General features: G+C 40.8%; 1 protein-coding gene across 2 annotated transcripts in view; it reads right to left on the reverse strand.

The window, feature by feature from the left end:
* The window catches only part of UGGT1 (UDP-glucose glycoprotein glucosyltransferase 1), a 120,919-nt gene that overhangs the window by 14,391 nt on the left and 89,619 nt on the right, over positions 1–16,909 (reverse strand). For both annotated transcript variants that reach the window (XM_027082492.1, XM_027082491.1), the window contains 9 exons: positions 13,246–13,348; positions 12,111–12,190; positions 10,528–10,717; positions 5,946–6,104; positions 5,294–5,379; positions 3,470–3,554; positions 2,247–2,335; positions 1,610–1,714; positions 283–367 (listed from right to left, as the gene is read on the reverse strand). In XM_027082492.1, coding sequence (XP_026938293.1) covers positions 283–367; positions 1,610–1,714; positions 2,247–2,335; positions 3,470–3,554; positions 5,294–5,379; positions 5,946–6,104; positions 10,528–10,717; positions 12,111–12,190; positions 13,246–13,348 — 982 coding nt within the window. The remainder of the gene's footprint in view (positions 1–282; positions 368–1,609; positions 1,715–2,246; positions 2,336–3,469; positions 3,555–5,293; positions 5,380–5,945; positions 6,105–10,527; positions 10,718–12,110; positions 12,191–13,245; positions 13,349–16,909) is intronic.

Raw genomic sequence — 16,909 nt, forward strand, 5'->3', positions numbered from 1 at the left:
AGGAACGTCACTCCATGAAACCGAAAGATACAGACTCTCCTCCCATGTTATCCAAGCTTCAAATAAGTCATAATTTTGTGTTCAGTGTTATAACAACTATTCCCCCCAAACAGACCAGTCTGGAAGAATAATCAACATTGAATTATGCGGGTGAATCAGGGTAACCAAATACAAGGAAAATTTTTAAATCATACACATAATGTAGAAGTAGCAAAAAGTATATCACACTGTACGTATGTCCTTACTAGGAATGTTTTCCTTTTCGAAGCCTGAGAAACAAACCTTAAACGTGGGGGACAAGTAATTCTTCAAGAACCAGAATTTCACAGGAGTCTTGGTATTCTTCAGTACTGATAGCATCATTATGCTGTCAAACAAAAGCAAAAAATAATAACAATTGTCCAAATCTTTTCAATCTCAACAAAACCAAGGAGAGTCCATCAAGAGACCACTCAGTGTTCTTTGTGGCAGAGCTAACTGGTGGCTCAATTAGGCAAAGAGAGACCCTGAGTAGGGGACAATGGAAAACTGCCCTTATTCATCTTTACAGTGTTATCACTGGATGGGAAAGAAGGAATACTTATTACCTATAGTAATATACTGAACTGATAGAGGCACATGTTTTAATTACGTTACAGCTTTAAATAAACTGCTTCATGAACTGACACGTTAGTTAGGGTACAAATGAATCCTGGAGGCTGTGCTTAGCTGAGGACATCACCCTAAAAAGAAGCTGGAAAAGCCCGGTGGCTCTGCGTCACGGCACTGCCCCCCACGGCCTGGACGGGGCCTGCCAGGGAGGAGAGCGGGGCGAGGTAAGGGGACGGCAAGTGGTTACAGCTTCAGGATTCCCTACTTTGGAAACAAACAAAAGCAAATTTTGAGTCAAGGAATTTAATTAAATTCAGTTGTTACTGACATCTGACATTACTATTCTAGGTCAGATATTATTTCTTGGGAATATGAGGGCTAAACATGAGTAAAACGACATCTTGACTAGATTTGTAGTGGAAAATTACAAGGAAAAAGAACCCTGGCATTAGGAAAGTTACTCTCAGGCAAAGGCCTTCCTGACCACTGACAACAAGACGCCCTGAGGGCCTTTCCCCTGGCGACCGTTGTGTCAACCAGCCCAAGCCTGTGCCTCTCCTCCACTCTGGCTGTGTGACCGCAGGCGAATCCTTCCACCCTCTGAATCTCAGCCTGTCTATAAAACGGAATTAAGATCCCTCCTGGCTCTAACATCCTATGAATCTTCAGAAGGCAGGTCCATGGCCCTATTCCACCTCTATTCTCTATGTTAACCTCCTAATTTCCGGTTTAAGCGATGCTTGGTGGACAATTAAACACCACTCCTTATGATGTGTGCACAGTGATACTGAAATATGTTTATAGCCTTGTAATAGGTACACAGATGCATTTAGCTCCCCTTCATGAGGCTGGCTGGATCAAAACAAATACAATTATATATGGTAATCTAGTCACAATCCTTAGAGTGTGTCAAATACACAGAAGTATAACAGGCAGAATCCCATAAAACACGTACTCCCTAAATAAGAATCCTGTAACAAATTCATGCACACATTCTGAAATAACCAACATGACTAACCGAAGAAATCTTTCATAGAGATGACCAGATGCGACAGAGAAAATATTAATTATGTCATCTTTCTCTTGCTTCACTTCCTCAGTCTTCTGTCCTCCTGTAAAGCCCCTATAACAAGAAAGGTAAAAACAAGAACACTTGAAACACTGATACAGACACACTGCCCTTTAAGGGGAGAGGGAAGGAGACGGTGCTTCCCCATCCCTGTTCCTTCCCGAGAGCGCAAGGCCGGCAAAGGCAGCCCACAGGACGAGAGGTGGGGATGGCTGCCCAACGAGAGGGAGGCTGCCCACAGGGCCTCGTGTAGCTTCAGGAGAAGACTGGACACAGGCTAGTCCACAGAATGCAAGACATACAATGGAAGGTTAACTGAGCAATTACCACTCAGCTCTCCAAATAGCGGACAAAATCCAACAGCAGTCAAGAACTAGGGCACAGAAGTAACCCCACCATGAGGGGACGATAACCTCTTTCAGTTAATCAGTGGGAAACACTCATCTACTCTAAGTACAAGTGCAAGATTGCACAGAGCAGAATCTGAAAAGCCCAAACAGGATTATTATACTCAAGAGAAGGGAGGGATGGTGCTTATATATCAGTTTTTCCTTAAAAACATTATTTCTTTATGATGCCAGTTTACCATTTGAAGGAGTCCCAAAATCCAGATTCATTCTCATTAGTTCCGTCGCTCAGCAAGTCTTCATTCACCATGTCTGCCTTCTTCTGAACCTGCAATCAGTCACACGTGATGGATCTGATTTCCCCTACTGGGTCTAATAGGCATTAGATGATCTTCACCGGACGCACACTGTGAACACTGTCAGCACTAGGGAGGGAATGATCCCGCCAGCAGGTACAATCCGCCCCGAGTCCAGACGTATTCAACAAACTGTGCTCATCATATCACATGAAAATCTTGAGTGAGGAGATAGCAACCTCTTTTAATTAGACAATAACTGTTTTTGGTTTGAAAAACGGGCAGAGAACCTTATGGTCTGAGTAAAATCAGAAGCACAATTCAGCAAGCTAACTGCTAGTTCTAGGGAAAGAGGGCAGCACACACGAGCCCTAACTGTCAGGAAGGAGTCACCTCTTGTGACAGCCTTGTACCAGGGCTGACTAGTACCAACAGGGGTCGAATCTTCTCGACAGCACAGGGATCATTTTTCTGCTCGACCGTGTGCCGTCTGCTTTCAGTTTTACTGTGTATAATGATTATTTATCCCATAATACCTTTTACTTGAATTTAAGGCACTAGGAACTTCAAAATTCTGAGAACAGAAAGCAGAAGTGAAAAGAAATTAAATAATGCTACCATTTATTGCTGGTGTTGAAATTCTCATTGGCATTCTTTCCGGTCTTCTGAGAATAAAATCATGAATAATAATGTGAACTGTGGCTGTGCAAGCAAAGCAGTATCTATGAAAACATCTGATGCAAAACGAGACTTGTACTGCTCACTGAGATAACCCGAAAGGCGCCATCTCTCAGGTGAAGAAAGCCACAAACTCACATTTAAAAAGACATTTTGCATTTCAAGTGCATTCCTATAAACGCTACAGTAAAATTCCAAAGGTGAATTAAAGTCTTGGGCTGGTTTCTTTCTTTTTCCTTCAGCTTTACTGAGATGTAATGAACAAGTAACACTTGTAAATTTAAGGTATACAACGTGATGACTTGGTATAGGTATATATTGTGAATATATAATAACAGCACAATTTCTGGAGTTAACACATTCCATCACCTCACATAGTTTGGGGCTGGTTTCAAGATACGTATTTTTACATAACAGCTACTAAATACCAAGTTACTGCTACTTTCACTAACTTTAATAGAGTGGCTGCCTTAATATACCAAACTCACCTTCACTTTAATGATTTTGCTTTTGAAGGTGCTGAGGACAACAACAACTTCAGCGGCATCAGGTGGAGAATCTGTACCGTCATGACTTAGAAAAGGAAGGAAGGAAGGAAGATGGATGTCACAAACCACAGGCCTCAAAATGCAGTAAATGGTCTGATATCAACCCCCCATATCTGTCCATCGTCTTTATGTGATTTCTGAACAAATTATTTTCTCACAATCTGCAGGAAACCCCTTCAAGCTACGCAGAAGCACTTGTCAAAATCTCTATCCTTACACGTTGAGTGTGCCAATCGGTCACAGCCCAAACGTCCTTCTTGAGTCCCTCTTCGAATGACCTTCCATAGAGTGAGAGGCTCCCGGTGCTGGCAAGCACATCGTGAGCACGGAACCACTGTCTGTGTCCACGAGGTCTGAGCCAAGCACGGCGCCCTTCGATAAAGGAGCGCCTGGGGGCCTGGGCCCCTGCACCGTCACCGGAAACGCATCACTACTGCTCTGTAATGGGCAAGTAGCAAGACATGGCTCTACTTCAGAGTTTTGTAAACGCTTCTACTCTGTCCTTCCTGGAGGCACACAGCCAAGCCTAGGCCCTGCACTCGATCTGGCGCCCATCCTCTGGAGGAAGAACTCTAACGAGCTCTGTCTGCAAGCAGACAGGGCAGAGGAGGAAAAACTGAAAACAGTATTTCCCTACTAATCAACTGTAATGCCTAAAATTACCAGTCACCAAATTTTAATGTGATAACTACAGAAAGCCACGATAGAACATGAATTCACTGGATTCACTGTCATCCAGCAGAGAGCAAAGTTCTCAGGCAAAGGTGAGATCCTGACAGGGAGCATGAAACATTCCAGAGCCTGGGAAGCAAAGGGGGAAGAGAGCCCGCGACTGTGAGGTGCTGGCCACCGTAGGAGGCCTGGCCAGGAAAAGGGCACACAGCAGGGACGGAGTTTAGAAAGACCACACATAAGCTTTTGGGGAAAACATTAATAGGCGAAAACCCTACTACGTACAATGAAGATTTTACTATAATACAAAAATCTTCTACTTTCTTGGTAAGAAATATGCAGAAATCCACAAAGCTTTCATGTGGGTCAGTAAAGACTATGAAGCTACAATGAAGACACAACAGGATGATGTTCTCAAATAAACTCTAATGGAAATCATTCCCGAAATGAATTGGCATGAAGTCTTCTCACATAGCCTAATACTAATTTAAATTGTGTTAAGCAGAATTTAGATCACACCTTTTTAAAAGGCAGTATAATTTTTTTAAACTAAGAGTCACTTGTAGCAAATCTTAAAGCAAAAAGCAGGCTACCGACAATGCTCTGGGAGTACCTTCTGTACCACCTCAGACCTGGAAAGACAAGCGCTCGCACCAAGGTTCCACGGCCAAAGCTTACATGTCTTGTCAATCTGCAACTCACTCAGGGTAGAGAAATATACTATCCAGGGTTGAAAAATCTGACTGTTCTTCATTTCTTTTCTCCTTTCTTGAAATGACTCACTTTCTCATCTGCCTATGGTTTTCATCACAGTGACAGAATGATTTCATCCTGGGATACTGTTAGCACGAAAGAATGACCGAAGAGTCAAACTTGACTATATATATTGTTAGTATTTACACTGCTTGTTATCCAATTATACCCTGACAAGTCTCCCACATTTAATTTCCTAGAAAAGCACCGTTTCATCACACATACAATTGCAAATTAAATTCTTATTGCCTGGGTAACTGCCGGTGTAGTATTCAATTCAAGCTGATTCTCATTGCAGAATGTTCTAAAAAAAAATGTACCTGCATCATTTAATCCTACCTGTAGATTCTATAAATGTCTTCAGAACGTCCCTTCCTTAGTCTGAGAATCCAAGCTCCTGGGTTGGCTTTTAACTGAAAATAGCCCTAGGACAAGAAGACAAGACAAATTTTAGTGCTCTTAAAAACATCAAAATGCTGTTTCTGAGGGACAGTTATTTCTTTTTCTGAAATATCAGTCACCTTTATTTTAAATAAGATGGTTAACAAACGAATGCAACTCTTAAAATCTACATATTAGAAACACTAGCAAAATACTGGCCCGTCAAGCCAAGAAGCCTGCCCTTTAGCTGTACTTCAGTGAAGAAGCAACGCATGATGTGTGAATAAGCTTCGATCAAAAGGAAAAAAAAGAAGGGAAAAACGCTGTTGGCTCATAAGCAATACTTCTTCAGGAGCCAATCTGGTTAGAGTAGAATATTCTAGCATGTTTTCTTTTAAGTTGTCTTAAAAGAAAAAGTTTTTTTTAAGTTGTCTTAAAAAGAAAAAGAAAGTTGTCTTAAAAAGAAAAAGAAAGTTGTCTTAAAAAGAAAACTTCAGTCCATCATGAATTTTAATCTCCCTCATGTTCAGAATGCTAATTGCTCTATCATAAATCGCAGTGCCCAAATTAACATGACTGAGTATCACCACTGGATGTACTGATCGTTTACCAGATTAGCCATAACAATAGTGTCCACGATGACTGGCTGGGCTGAAGTTCCTAAGGTAAACTGCAGTCCCCGTGGGGGCTGGCCGGTGGTGATGTCATAGCAGTGACCTTCCAGTAACAGGTACTCCAGCTCATACTCAGCAGCCACTACGCTGTCCACCTGCAATATCACAATTAAATCACTTGACGACCACTCAGCAATAAAAAGAAACAAAGTACTGATACATGCAACAACATGGATGAATCTGAAATGCATTATGCAAAGTGAATGAAACCAGACATAAAGGGCAACATACCATATGATCACATTTATAAAAAATTCAATAAGAGGCAAAACTATAGGGATAAAAAGCAGATCAGCTGTTGCCTGGGGCCAGGGGGAGGAGGAAGGGTTACCTGCAAAGGGGCATGACAGAACCTTTTGGAGTGATGGACATGCTCTGTATCTTGATTGTGCTGGTAGTTAACGAGAGTACACAATTTTAGAAACTACGGTGGGTTGGAAGGAGAGTCAGGAAAAAGGACACAGAAAAAAACAATAAGGAGATTATTCCAAAAGTACAGAGAGGATAAGATGCTAATCTACAAGAGGAGTACTGGGGAAAAAGCATGTAAGGTAAAACTGCCAAATGGATGAACAGATCTAAAAGCAAATAATGGAGAAGACAGATAAAACAGTCCTACAAGGATCAGCTCATGTGAGAAAAGAGAGGAACAATGAGAAAGACCAGAAAAACATCAGAGAGCAATGCAAATTCATCTTGGCCTTTGGAATACAGCTGAAAATATTGCTATTCTAAATGCAAACGTCCAAGATGAATTTAATGGCTCCATAATGGCATAAAACCATTCACGTGCTGCACCGACTGCCTAAATTCTTGCTAATTTCTTGCAGAAAACAGGATACAACTACAAAGTCTTAGGGCAGCTTGGCTTTAGCTAATTGAAGAGTTTCTACCCCAGGCTAGCTCAGGCTTGGTTTTATGACCCTACCTAACCCTAACAGTGAGCTCCTTGGAGCTTAACATGTTACTGCAATGCTCCACATGCTCACGAGTCTCAGGCTCTGTATTTCCAATGGAGTGCAGAGAAACTGGAGGAAGCCTAAGAAAGAGGAGCAAAAACTCTGGGAGATACGGAAGAAACCTACTTTGTTTTCGTTTTGGGTTTTTTTTAAAAAAACATTTATTTATTTATTTGGCTGCACCTGGTCTTAGTTGCAGCATGCAAGATCTTCGTTGCGGCGTGCGGTAACTTCAGTTGCAGCAGGCGGGATCTTTTTTTTTTTAGTTGCGGCATGCAGGATCTAGTTCCCTGACCAAGGATCGAACCCGGGCCCCCTGCATTGGGAGCACAGAGTCTTAACCACTGGACCACCAAGGAAGGCCCCGGAAGAAAGCTGCTTTGCATCTGATCTATACTTCTGTGCACTGTTCTTTAGTGCTTTGTGTGGTCTCTTCAACAAGAGTTGGTTCCTCCAGGTCTCCCTATTTGTTAAAAATATGGTGTGTACGTATGTACACATACACACGCACGTGCACACACACTCTCTTTCTCTCTCTCTCTCCCTGCCACCAACTTAGTACCTAAGGGTTTCTACTTAAAGAAACTAGAATTATTCAACCTCATGATAAGAGGGCTGCTAATTCCTTTGGTAACTATCTTCAAGTTTCCAGTCTCCCAATTCCCAAGAAGACAGAACCAGAAAACAGGCTTCAATTGTAATAAGAGATATTTAAGGCAGACACAGAGACAAATGTAGTTAAAAAGGAAGGAGGCTCTGAGGCACCGTAAACTCCCTGGAAGTAAAGACCATGTCTTTTAATTCCTTTGTTAATATACTCTAAGCTAGGTGTAGAGTGAGGGCTGGGAAGAGACATCAGTGAAATGAAATTGCACTATCTTTGAAAATGGATTAGGGAAAAAGGACCACGTACCTTAGAGACTTCAAATACAGTTATATGGAAATAAATGAAACAGAGAACAGAAAAACAATAAAGAAAAACCAATGAAACCAATGGCTGGTTCTTCACAAATATCAACAAATGGACAAACTTTTAGCTTGACTGACCAGGAAAAAAAAAGAGAGAAGAGCCAACTTACTGAAATCAGCAAGGATAAAGGAAACATCACTATTCAATAAAAAAGACTATAAGAAAATGCTATGAATAACTAACTACATGCCAAAAAATTAGATAACCTAGATAGAATGGATAAATTCCTAAGAGACACAAACTTTGAAAACTGACTCAAGACAAAATAGAAAATCTAAACAGACCTACAACAAGAGATTGAATCAGTAATTAAAAAATTTTGCAGGGCTTCCCTGGTGGCGCAGTGGTTGAGGGTCCGCCTGCCGATGCAGGGGACACGGGTTCGTGCCCCGGTCCGGGAAGATCCCACATGCTGCGGAGTGTCTGGGCCCGTGAGCCATGGCCGCTGAGCCTGCACATCCAGAGCCTGTGCTCCGCGGCGAGAGAGGCCACAACAGTGAGAGGCCCGCGTACCGCAAAAAAATAATAATAATAAAAATAAATAAAATAAAATAAATTAATTAATTTAAAAAATTCTTTTCCAATCAGGCAAGAAAAGTATATAAAAGGCATCCAGACTGTAAAGAAAAAGTAAAACTCTATTTGCAGATGACATGATCTTATACAGGCTTGTATACTAAGAACTACAAAATATTGTTCAAAGAAATTAAAGACCTATATAAATGGAAAGACATCCCATTTTCATGGTGCAGAACACTTAATATTGTTAAGATGGCAATCTCTCCAAATTCATCTACAGATTTAATGCAATCCCTATTGAAATCCCAGCAGCCTCTTCTGCAGATATTAACAAGCCGATTCCAAAATGCAAAGAACCCAGAATAGCCAAAACTATCTTGAAAAAGAGGAACACAACTGGAAAACTCACACTTCCTAATTTCAAAACTTACTACAAAGCTACAGTAAATAAGACAGTGTGGTACTGGCCTAAGGACAGACACAGAGACCAATGGAGTAAAATTCAGAGCCCAGAATTAAACCTTCACATTTAGGGTTAACTGATTTCTGAAAAAGATGTAAAGACCATTCAGTGGGGGAAAGAATAGGTTTTTAAAACAAATGGTGCTGGGGCAACTGGATATTTACATGCAAAGAATAAAGCTGGAACTCTGCCTCACACCATATACAAAGACTAACTCAAAATGTATCTAAGAAGTAAAATGTAAGAGTTTTAAACTGTGAAAGACCTAGAAGAAAACACTGGAGTAAACCCTTGTGACCTGGGATTAAGCAACAGTTTCTTAGATATAACTCTGAAAGCACAAGCAACAAAAAATAGGTAAATTAGACTTCATGAAGATTAGAAACGTTTGTGCTTCAAATGACGCCATCAAAAAACTGAAAAGACAACCTGTAAAATGGGAGAAGACATTTGTAAAGCATGTATCTGACAAGAGACTTGTAACCAGAATATATAAAGAACTCTTACAATTCAACAATTAAAAGACAAGCCAGGGCTTCCCTGGTGGTGCAGTGGTTGGGAGTCCGCCTGCCGATGCAAGGGACGCAGGTTCGTGCCCCGGTCCAGGAGGATCCCGCATGCCGGCCCGTGGGCCATGACCACTGAGCCTGCACGTCCGGAGCCTGTGCTCCGCAGCGGGAGAGGCCACAGTGGTGAGAGGCCCACATACCGCAAAAAAAAAAAAAAAAGCCAATTTTTAAAAATAGGCAAAGGATTTGAATAGACATTTCTCCAAAGAAGATACACAAATGGCCAATAAACACATGAAAAACTATTCAACATCATTTGTCATTAGGACAGGAATGAAAAATGATGCAGTCACTTTGGAAAACAGCTTGGTAATCCCTCAAAAAGTTAAACATAAAATTACCATATGATCCAGCAATCCCACTCCTAAGTATATACCCAAGAGAAATAAAAACATATCTACGAAAACTTGTACACATATGCTCATAACAGCATTACTCATACTAGTAAAAAAGTAGAAACAACCCAAATGTTTATCAGTGACATATAAATAAATAAATAAATAATAAATAAAATGTGGTGTATCCATACAATGGAATACTATCTGGCAATAAAAAGGAGTGAAGTACTAATACATGCCAAAACACGAATGAACCTTGAAAATAATTTACGTGAAAGAAGCCAGTCACAAAATATATGACTCTATTTAGGTAAATGTAATAGAACAGGCAAATTCATAGAGAAAGAAAGTAGATTAGTGGTTGCCAGGGGCAAGGGGAATGGGGAGTGATTACTTATGGGTATGGAGATTTTTTTAGGGGTGATGAAAATATTCTGAAATTAGACAGTGGTGATGGCTGCACAACTCTGTAAATATACTATAACTACTGAACTGTGCACTTTACAAGGGTGAATTTTATGGTATGTGAATTAGATCTATTAGGCTGTTATTTATAAAAATACAATTACACCTGAACACTACTGTCTCAGAAGCCCACCTAGACTGTGATCCAGTCTGTTCAGTCAGAGACTACCACCGCTACATCTTCAACAGGCTTTACAGTAGTGGTTAGACACTGGGAAGCAAAGATAATTCTTACCTCTTCTAAGTAAATGTTATCAAGGTCATATGGCGTTCTGACAGACTCTACCATCCAACTTTCAGGTGTGTTCAAGTTCAGAGTGAACAGAGGAGACTGTGGCATATCCAAAAATTTTGCTATTGGACCCTTAGCAAAGCTATTGTCTGAAGTAAAAGAAATCTCTGCTTCCAAGACATAACGGTAAAAGCTGAAATGGAAAAGAAAGATGTGAATTTTTTTTCAATGCAACCACAGTCCTTGAGTTTATACGCATCCACACAGGTAAACAACTGCCTTAAGACAAATTGGATTTGGAAGGGCTTCCTTCCTTCCAGACTGAAAAAAGTGTTTCCAAAACTACCTCTTGACCTAAATGTACATCCTGTGGTTGTTGCAGACGGGAGAGGAGAGCAGGGGAGGTGGGGCTGGGAGGGGAGGTCCTTCCTTCCTGCCCTGTTGGGGGATGGGGGGATGGAGGCAGCCGCTGCTGGAGTCACAAGCATGTCCTGAGCACTTGCCTCCCCTGAGTGCTTGCCTCCCCTTGGTGAAAGAAACTCACTTTCCTCTCTCTCAAAAACAAAGTCCTAAATGGTGGCTGAGTTCTCGGGCGCACCCTGAAAACACTGTATGCAATCATTTAAACATTGCTCTTATCCGAGGATAATGGTGAAAGCTGGAACCCTTCCGTCACTTTCAAACACGGCTTCAATTCACTCAGAATCTAACCTATAGAAGCCAGCGCATTCGCAAGGTGGCAGTTTACCACAGTCCCCAGATGTGCTACACTATTACTACTGACTGCTTTCCAGGTGACCTGTTTCACAAATGACCATTCCAAAGCTCAGAGAGTAAGCAGATAAGCCTGCCTTCCTTTCAAGATACATGCAAATGAACCACATACATTCCAACTTAGAAATGACTGCTCTTCTAAGAAGAAGCAGTATATAGACAAGTGTCTTTCTACACCACAGCACATTTTAAGGTAAATTTAATAGCTACATTGATTCAAATGTTTTTAGAGAATTATGTAATTCTGACCAAAACAAAAAAAAGGAAAGAAAGCAAACCACAGGTGCAAGTGGCCTGGGTTAATTCCACTTTTTTTTTTTTTTTTTTTGGTCTGCGCTGGGTCTTCGTTGCTGCGCGCGGGCTTTCTCTAGTTGCGACGAGCAGGGGCTGCTCTTCCTTGCGGTGCTCAGGCTTCTCATTGCGGTGGCTTCTCTTGTTGCGGAGCACGGGCTCTAGGCATGTGGGCTCAGTAGTTGTGGCTCACGGGCTCTAGAGCACAGGCTTAGCTGCTCCGCGGCATGTGGGATATTCCCGGACCAGGGCTCGAACCCGTGACCCCTGCGTTGGCAGGCAGATTCTTAACCACTGCGCCACCAGGGAAGTCCCTAATTCCACCTTTAAGTGCTCCCACGCTCACACTAAGTTCTTAGAACTTTTGATTAGTTCTTAGAAATTTAGGAAAACTGAACTTCAAAATAAGTGATTTTTTTCAAATATGAGGTCCATATATAAACCCATTTTGATCCTTGACATTCCATTTCAGATTGAGTGTGATTTTTTCCAGGGGTTGATTTCTTAACACTTTGTTTTACCTTTTTAAAGGCATGTCGGAAAGTTTAGATTGGCAGTTCATAAACACTCTTAGATTCATGTTGATCAGCTGAGTTAAAACCTAAAAGAGCAAACCAGATGACAAAACATAAAAATTTTCCCTACAAAGTGACTGATATTTGAGATACAATATTTACATTGTCTCTTCAGAAATGTATCGACACTAAGTTAGGAGAGAGAACATTTCTTAATATCTCAAGCAAAAATACAAAGATAATAAATGTTATAAAGTCTGCACTGGATAAATCCCTAGAAATCACAGCTCTAGTGAACAATCTAAACCACACATACATATCACGTGGACAAAAACATGGGAAATAGGTCATTGCAAATAACTGCTCCCCACATATGTGGGGAAGCAAGACAGGCAATGGATATAGCTGTCTACATAAGGAAGAGTTTAAAGGTTCATCAGTGCAGCTTACAGACTATCATAGGAAAAAACACATACAAATACCCACAGAAAAGGTTAAGTGATCATATATTTCAATAAAACTTAAAAAAAACACAACTCAAAAAAAATTGAGGCAACTATATTTTTGGCAGAGTTCTTTTAAAATTTTTTAAGTTGCAATATCTTATAACATATCTAAAAGACATTCTGCAGGGAATTCCCTGGTGGTCCAGTCGTTAGGACTTGATGCTTTCATTATTGCCGAGGGCCCGGGTGCAATTCCTGGTCGGGGAACTAAGATCCCACAAGCCGTGTGACGCAGCCCAAAAAAAAAGACACATTACAAAAAAAAATGCTAGCTATAAGAAAGGAAAATGATAAAGCAGAATGCTTTTACCTTTTTACTCTTCGCCAATATGAAGTATGGCAAAAATAAATTTAATTCAAAGACATTTTGCTCTGAATAAATTTTTTTTCTTAGTTACATGAAGCAATCAACCAAACTTGTACCTACTTTCAGAGGTTATTAAATTGTTTTCAGAGCCATTACTAATCTTTATGAAAACATCTGCTCTGCCCAAGATGCCCTGTAGCACTTTCCAATGCCCTTTAAAGATAACTAAGGGAAAACGGTGCTCGCAGAGAATCTCAGGGTATGGGACCACTTCCGGTAAATACGATGTGACACAGATGACGGAAACTGCCTCTGCAGTTGTCCCTACCAAAAGCAACGGGGCAAGTCTCTGCGCTTCTCTGGTGACAGGGTCAACGACGGCCACGACATCAAAGTACGTCTCCCCTTCCTTTGGCCTCAGTTTAATTGCACTACAGAGATCAAAAAGATAAAACATTAATCTGGAGGCAAAGAGGAAACAGTTGATTTCTTTGGGGGGATGGGGTGGGGAGATGACATATCCAACACAACCAATCAGCCCTCTTAACATTTCAAAAAAACTTTAGATCTAAAACAAAAGGTTACATGGTGGTCAACTATGTGATTAGGTCTGCCACAAAGTTTAAAAACCCTCTAAAAGCTTCTGATGTTTGTTTTTGACAGTTACATTATGCCAATTTTTATTTCTTGGCAAGAAGGTTATGAGGAGAGAAGAAATTGACTTTTTTAAATAGTAAAAGGAGCATAAGAATATTACAGAAACTTGCGAAAGAGTGAAAAAGGAAATAAATAATCATAAAATCTCACCATCCCAACTCAACCATTTTGTGGCATATTTCTACATAGTCTTCCTTAAATGCCTATGTAAAGATGAGATCACCTACAGGACATCAGCAATTTTATAATGATTTCATTCCTTCCCCCAAAAGTTTTTTATAAAGATTTTTCCATGTTGTTATACATCAATATCCTGAATAAGAAATAATCTTCGATTTACCAAGTGAACCTGCTGTAGTTTACTCAAGCTATTCCTTATTGCTGGACATTTACTTACTTATTTATTTTTTAACATCTTTATTGGAGTATAATTGCTTTACAATGGTGTGTTAGTTTCTGCTGTATAACAAAGTGAATCAGCTATACATATACATATATCCCCATATCCCCTCCTCTTGCGTCTCCCTCCCACCCTCCCTATCCCACCCCTCTAGGTGGACACAAAGCACCGAGCTGATCTCCCTGGGCTATGCGGCTGCTTCCCACTAGCTATCTGTTTTACATTTGGTAGTGTATATATGTCCATACTGCTGGACATTTAGATGCCTTTCAACCTGTAAAGAACTTCTCACATCCAGTTTTTTTCACACTTGGAAATTTCTTGAGAATTAACATAGTCCTAGACATGAGATTACTGAGTCATAATGACACAAATATTTTTGTGGCTAATATGTCTCGTCAACCACATTTCCTGAAGAACTAAACAATTTTACAAGGCCAAGAAATGAACTTCACTACATCTTGTCAGCATTAAGTTATGCAATTTTTTGGTCTGTTCTTAGTTAAGTGAAAAAGGACAACTCCTAGGATTTCTGGGGAGAACATGCATTTCCCCACATGTAATTTCTAGTTACATGGCCTCCTTCTAAAGCCACTTTGACTTAGGTGGCTTAAGAGAAGCAGGAGCCTCTGATACATTTTAAAAAGGAATACACTTGAAAGGATTTAAAAATACATCCAATTTTCCCAAAACATTAATTGCTTAATCAATGCTTATCTTTGTTTACTCTGAACACTATTTTAATGTGGTTTTGAAATTAATCACCACTTTTATGCAAAAACATTTATCCAGTGGGATAAAAACAAAGTTCAAAACAGAACATAATAACTAATAAAACTGGGTAAACACAGTTTAAATGGTAATGAAGGTCATTTCAAATCTTAACTGTTTTGGAAACAACCGTCAGAATAGCTTTGTGACTGTACTGCAACACATGCTTTCAATTTGGTATTGATAATTCCAGCTACCAATAATTATTCCAATACATTTTTTTTCCTCTAATACAGCTGTTCTCAAAGTGTGGCTCCTGACTAGCAGCATCAGCTTTACCCAGGAATTTGTGAAAAAAACAAATTGTCAGGCCCCAACCCAGACGTACTGAACCAGCAACTCTGGGGGTAGGTCCAGCAATCTGCATTTCAACAAACTCTCTAAGTAAAAGCCAAAGTATAAGCGCCGCTGCCCTCAGATAACTTGGACCTCCTGTGGTACTCTAGAATCTAGAAGGGAGAGCGCATTAGAGAACAGCATTATACAAACTCTCCCAAAGGAAACGAGAAGAGGGGTCCCCAACAGTCCTCTAGAGCACAGCGTGTGGGTCAGGCCCCTAAGCCTGGCTGGTAGGGGTAGAGCTCTGTACGGCATACCCATGTCCTGAGCCACTGCTCTAGGTGACCCACAACAGACATCCTCAGAAACGGACCCTGTAAGGTCTTTTAACCACCCCCGCATCTCTGCAGCAAAAAAGAGGGCAATTCAAACACCAAGAAAAGAGGAATATTGGTGTGGAAACGGAGAACGATATAAACTGACAACACGATGTTTAAATATACTTGCTGTATTCATCAGAGAAAAGACCAGAATAAGGCTGAAAGTGACAGACACAGAAGCAACATTAGGGGAATCACCCACATTTTTGAGAGGTGAGTAGAGCAAACGTCAAGGAACGCAGCACTTCGCCAATCTTAAGGTACGCAGGAGTCACCTGGGGAATCCTGTTACAATGAAGATTCTGATTCAGGAGGTCTGGACTGCAGCCAGAAGACTCTGCCTTTCCAACAAGCTCACAGACAGTGCCCTGTTCCATGGACCACACTTTCAGGGAAAGGGTATACATAACCAGTAATTCAGACTTCTTGTTTCTTGCCTAAGTAAGAAACTTCTGACTTGAGTATAACAAACACTCATTTAACTAACACGACCCCAATAAAAATAACTTCTCTAATTGAAATTTGCATCATACTAGAATTTGTAATTAGGACATTTTAATTATATATGACTCATGGAGAAAACGATGTGCTAAATAGGGAAGAGGTCTAGCTCAGGTCTTGGCTACGACAGGCAAACAAGATGGCAGGTCAATTAGGAATGCTTCCTGTGGTAGTAACCAGACCATGTCACTTCCTGAAACCATACAGAGTAAAGAGAGGATGGTGCTAGTGGGTAACATCCAACCTGGGTGATTATTAGCAAGGAGCCACAGCCAGTGAGAAAGGAGAGGATCTCCATTCTAGCCTGGAGTCATTAGTTCAAATTTTATCCCCACATGGACCGGCTGTGAGAAAGCACAGGTCAATTAAACCAAAGTCCAACTTACTCCAGACTCATTAACCCAGAGTCACAGCGGAGCAGGATGCAGGCTTCTGCATCTAGAGCCTCCCTGGTGATCCTAAGGTGCAATCAGGACATACACCTTCCTGGATACATCAACTGTAGACATACTTCCTCAAGACAAGTTAACCTTAAGTCTACTCATGAGAAAACAACCCAGACTGTGGGACATTCCACAAGACAACTGGCCTGGACTCTCAAAAAAGTCAATGTCATAAAAGACCAAAAAAAACCAAAAAACACCCCCAAACTGTTCCAGCTTAGAAGAGACTAGAGACACAACAACTGACTGCAATGTGTGATCTGGACCAAACAAGCAAACAGCTGTAAAAAGTCATTACTGGGCACTGGAGAAATTTGAACATGGACCGGTATTACATAGTATTACTTTATCAAGGTTAAACTGCTGAGGTATGCTTAACAGTACGATGGAGATACTCCTAGTACTCAGGAGACATATGCCAAAGAATTTAGGCATGATATATAATGATATCTGCAACGTACTTTCGAATGGTTCTCCCAAAATGTGAGTGCATGTATGTTTGTATGCAAGCATATACTATACACACACACGGATAACTGTGGCACAATGACTACAATTGGT

The sequence above is a fragment of the Aethalodelphis obliquidens genome, unplaced genomic scaffold, assembly GCF_003676395.1.
Source record: "Aethalodelphis obliquidens isolate GAN/ISIS:26980383/991018 unplaced genomic scaffold, ASM367639v1 scaffold47, whole genome shotgun sequence".
NCBI classification, from domain to species: domain Eukaryota; kingdom Metazoa; phylum Chordata; class Mammalia; order Artiodactyla; family Delphinidae; genus Aethalodelphis; species Aethalodelphis obliquidens.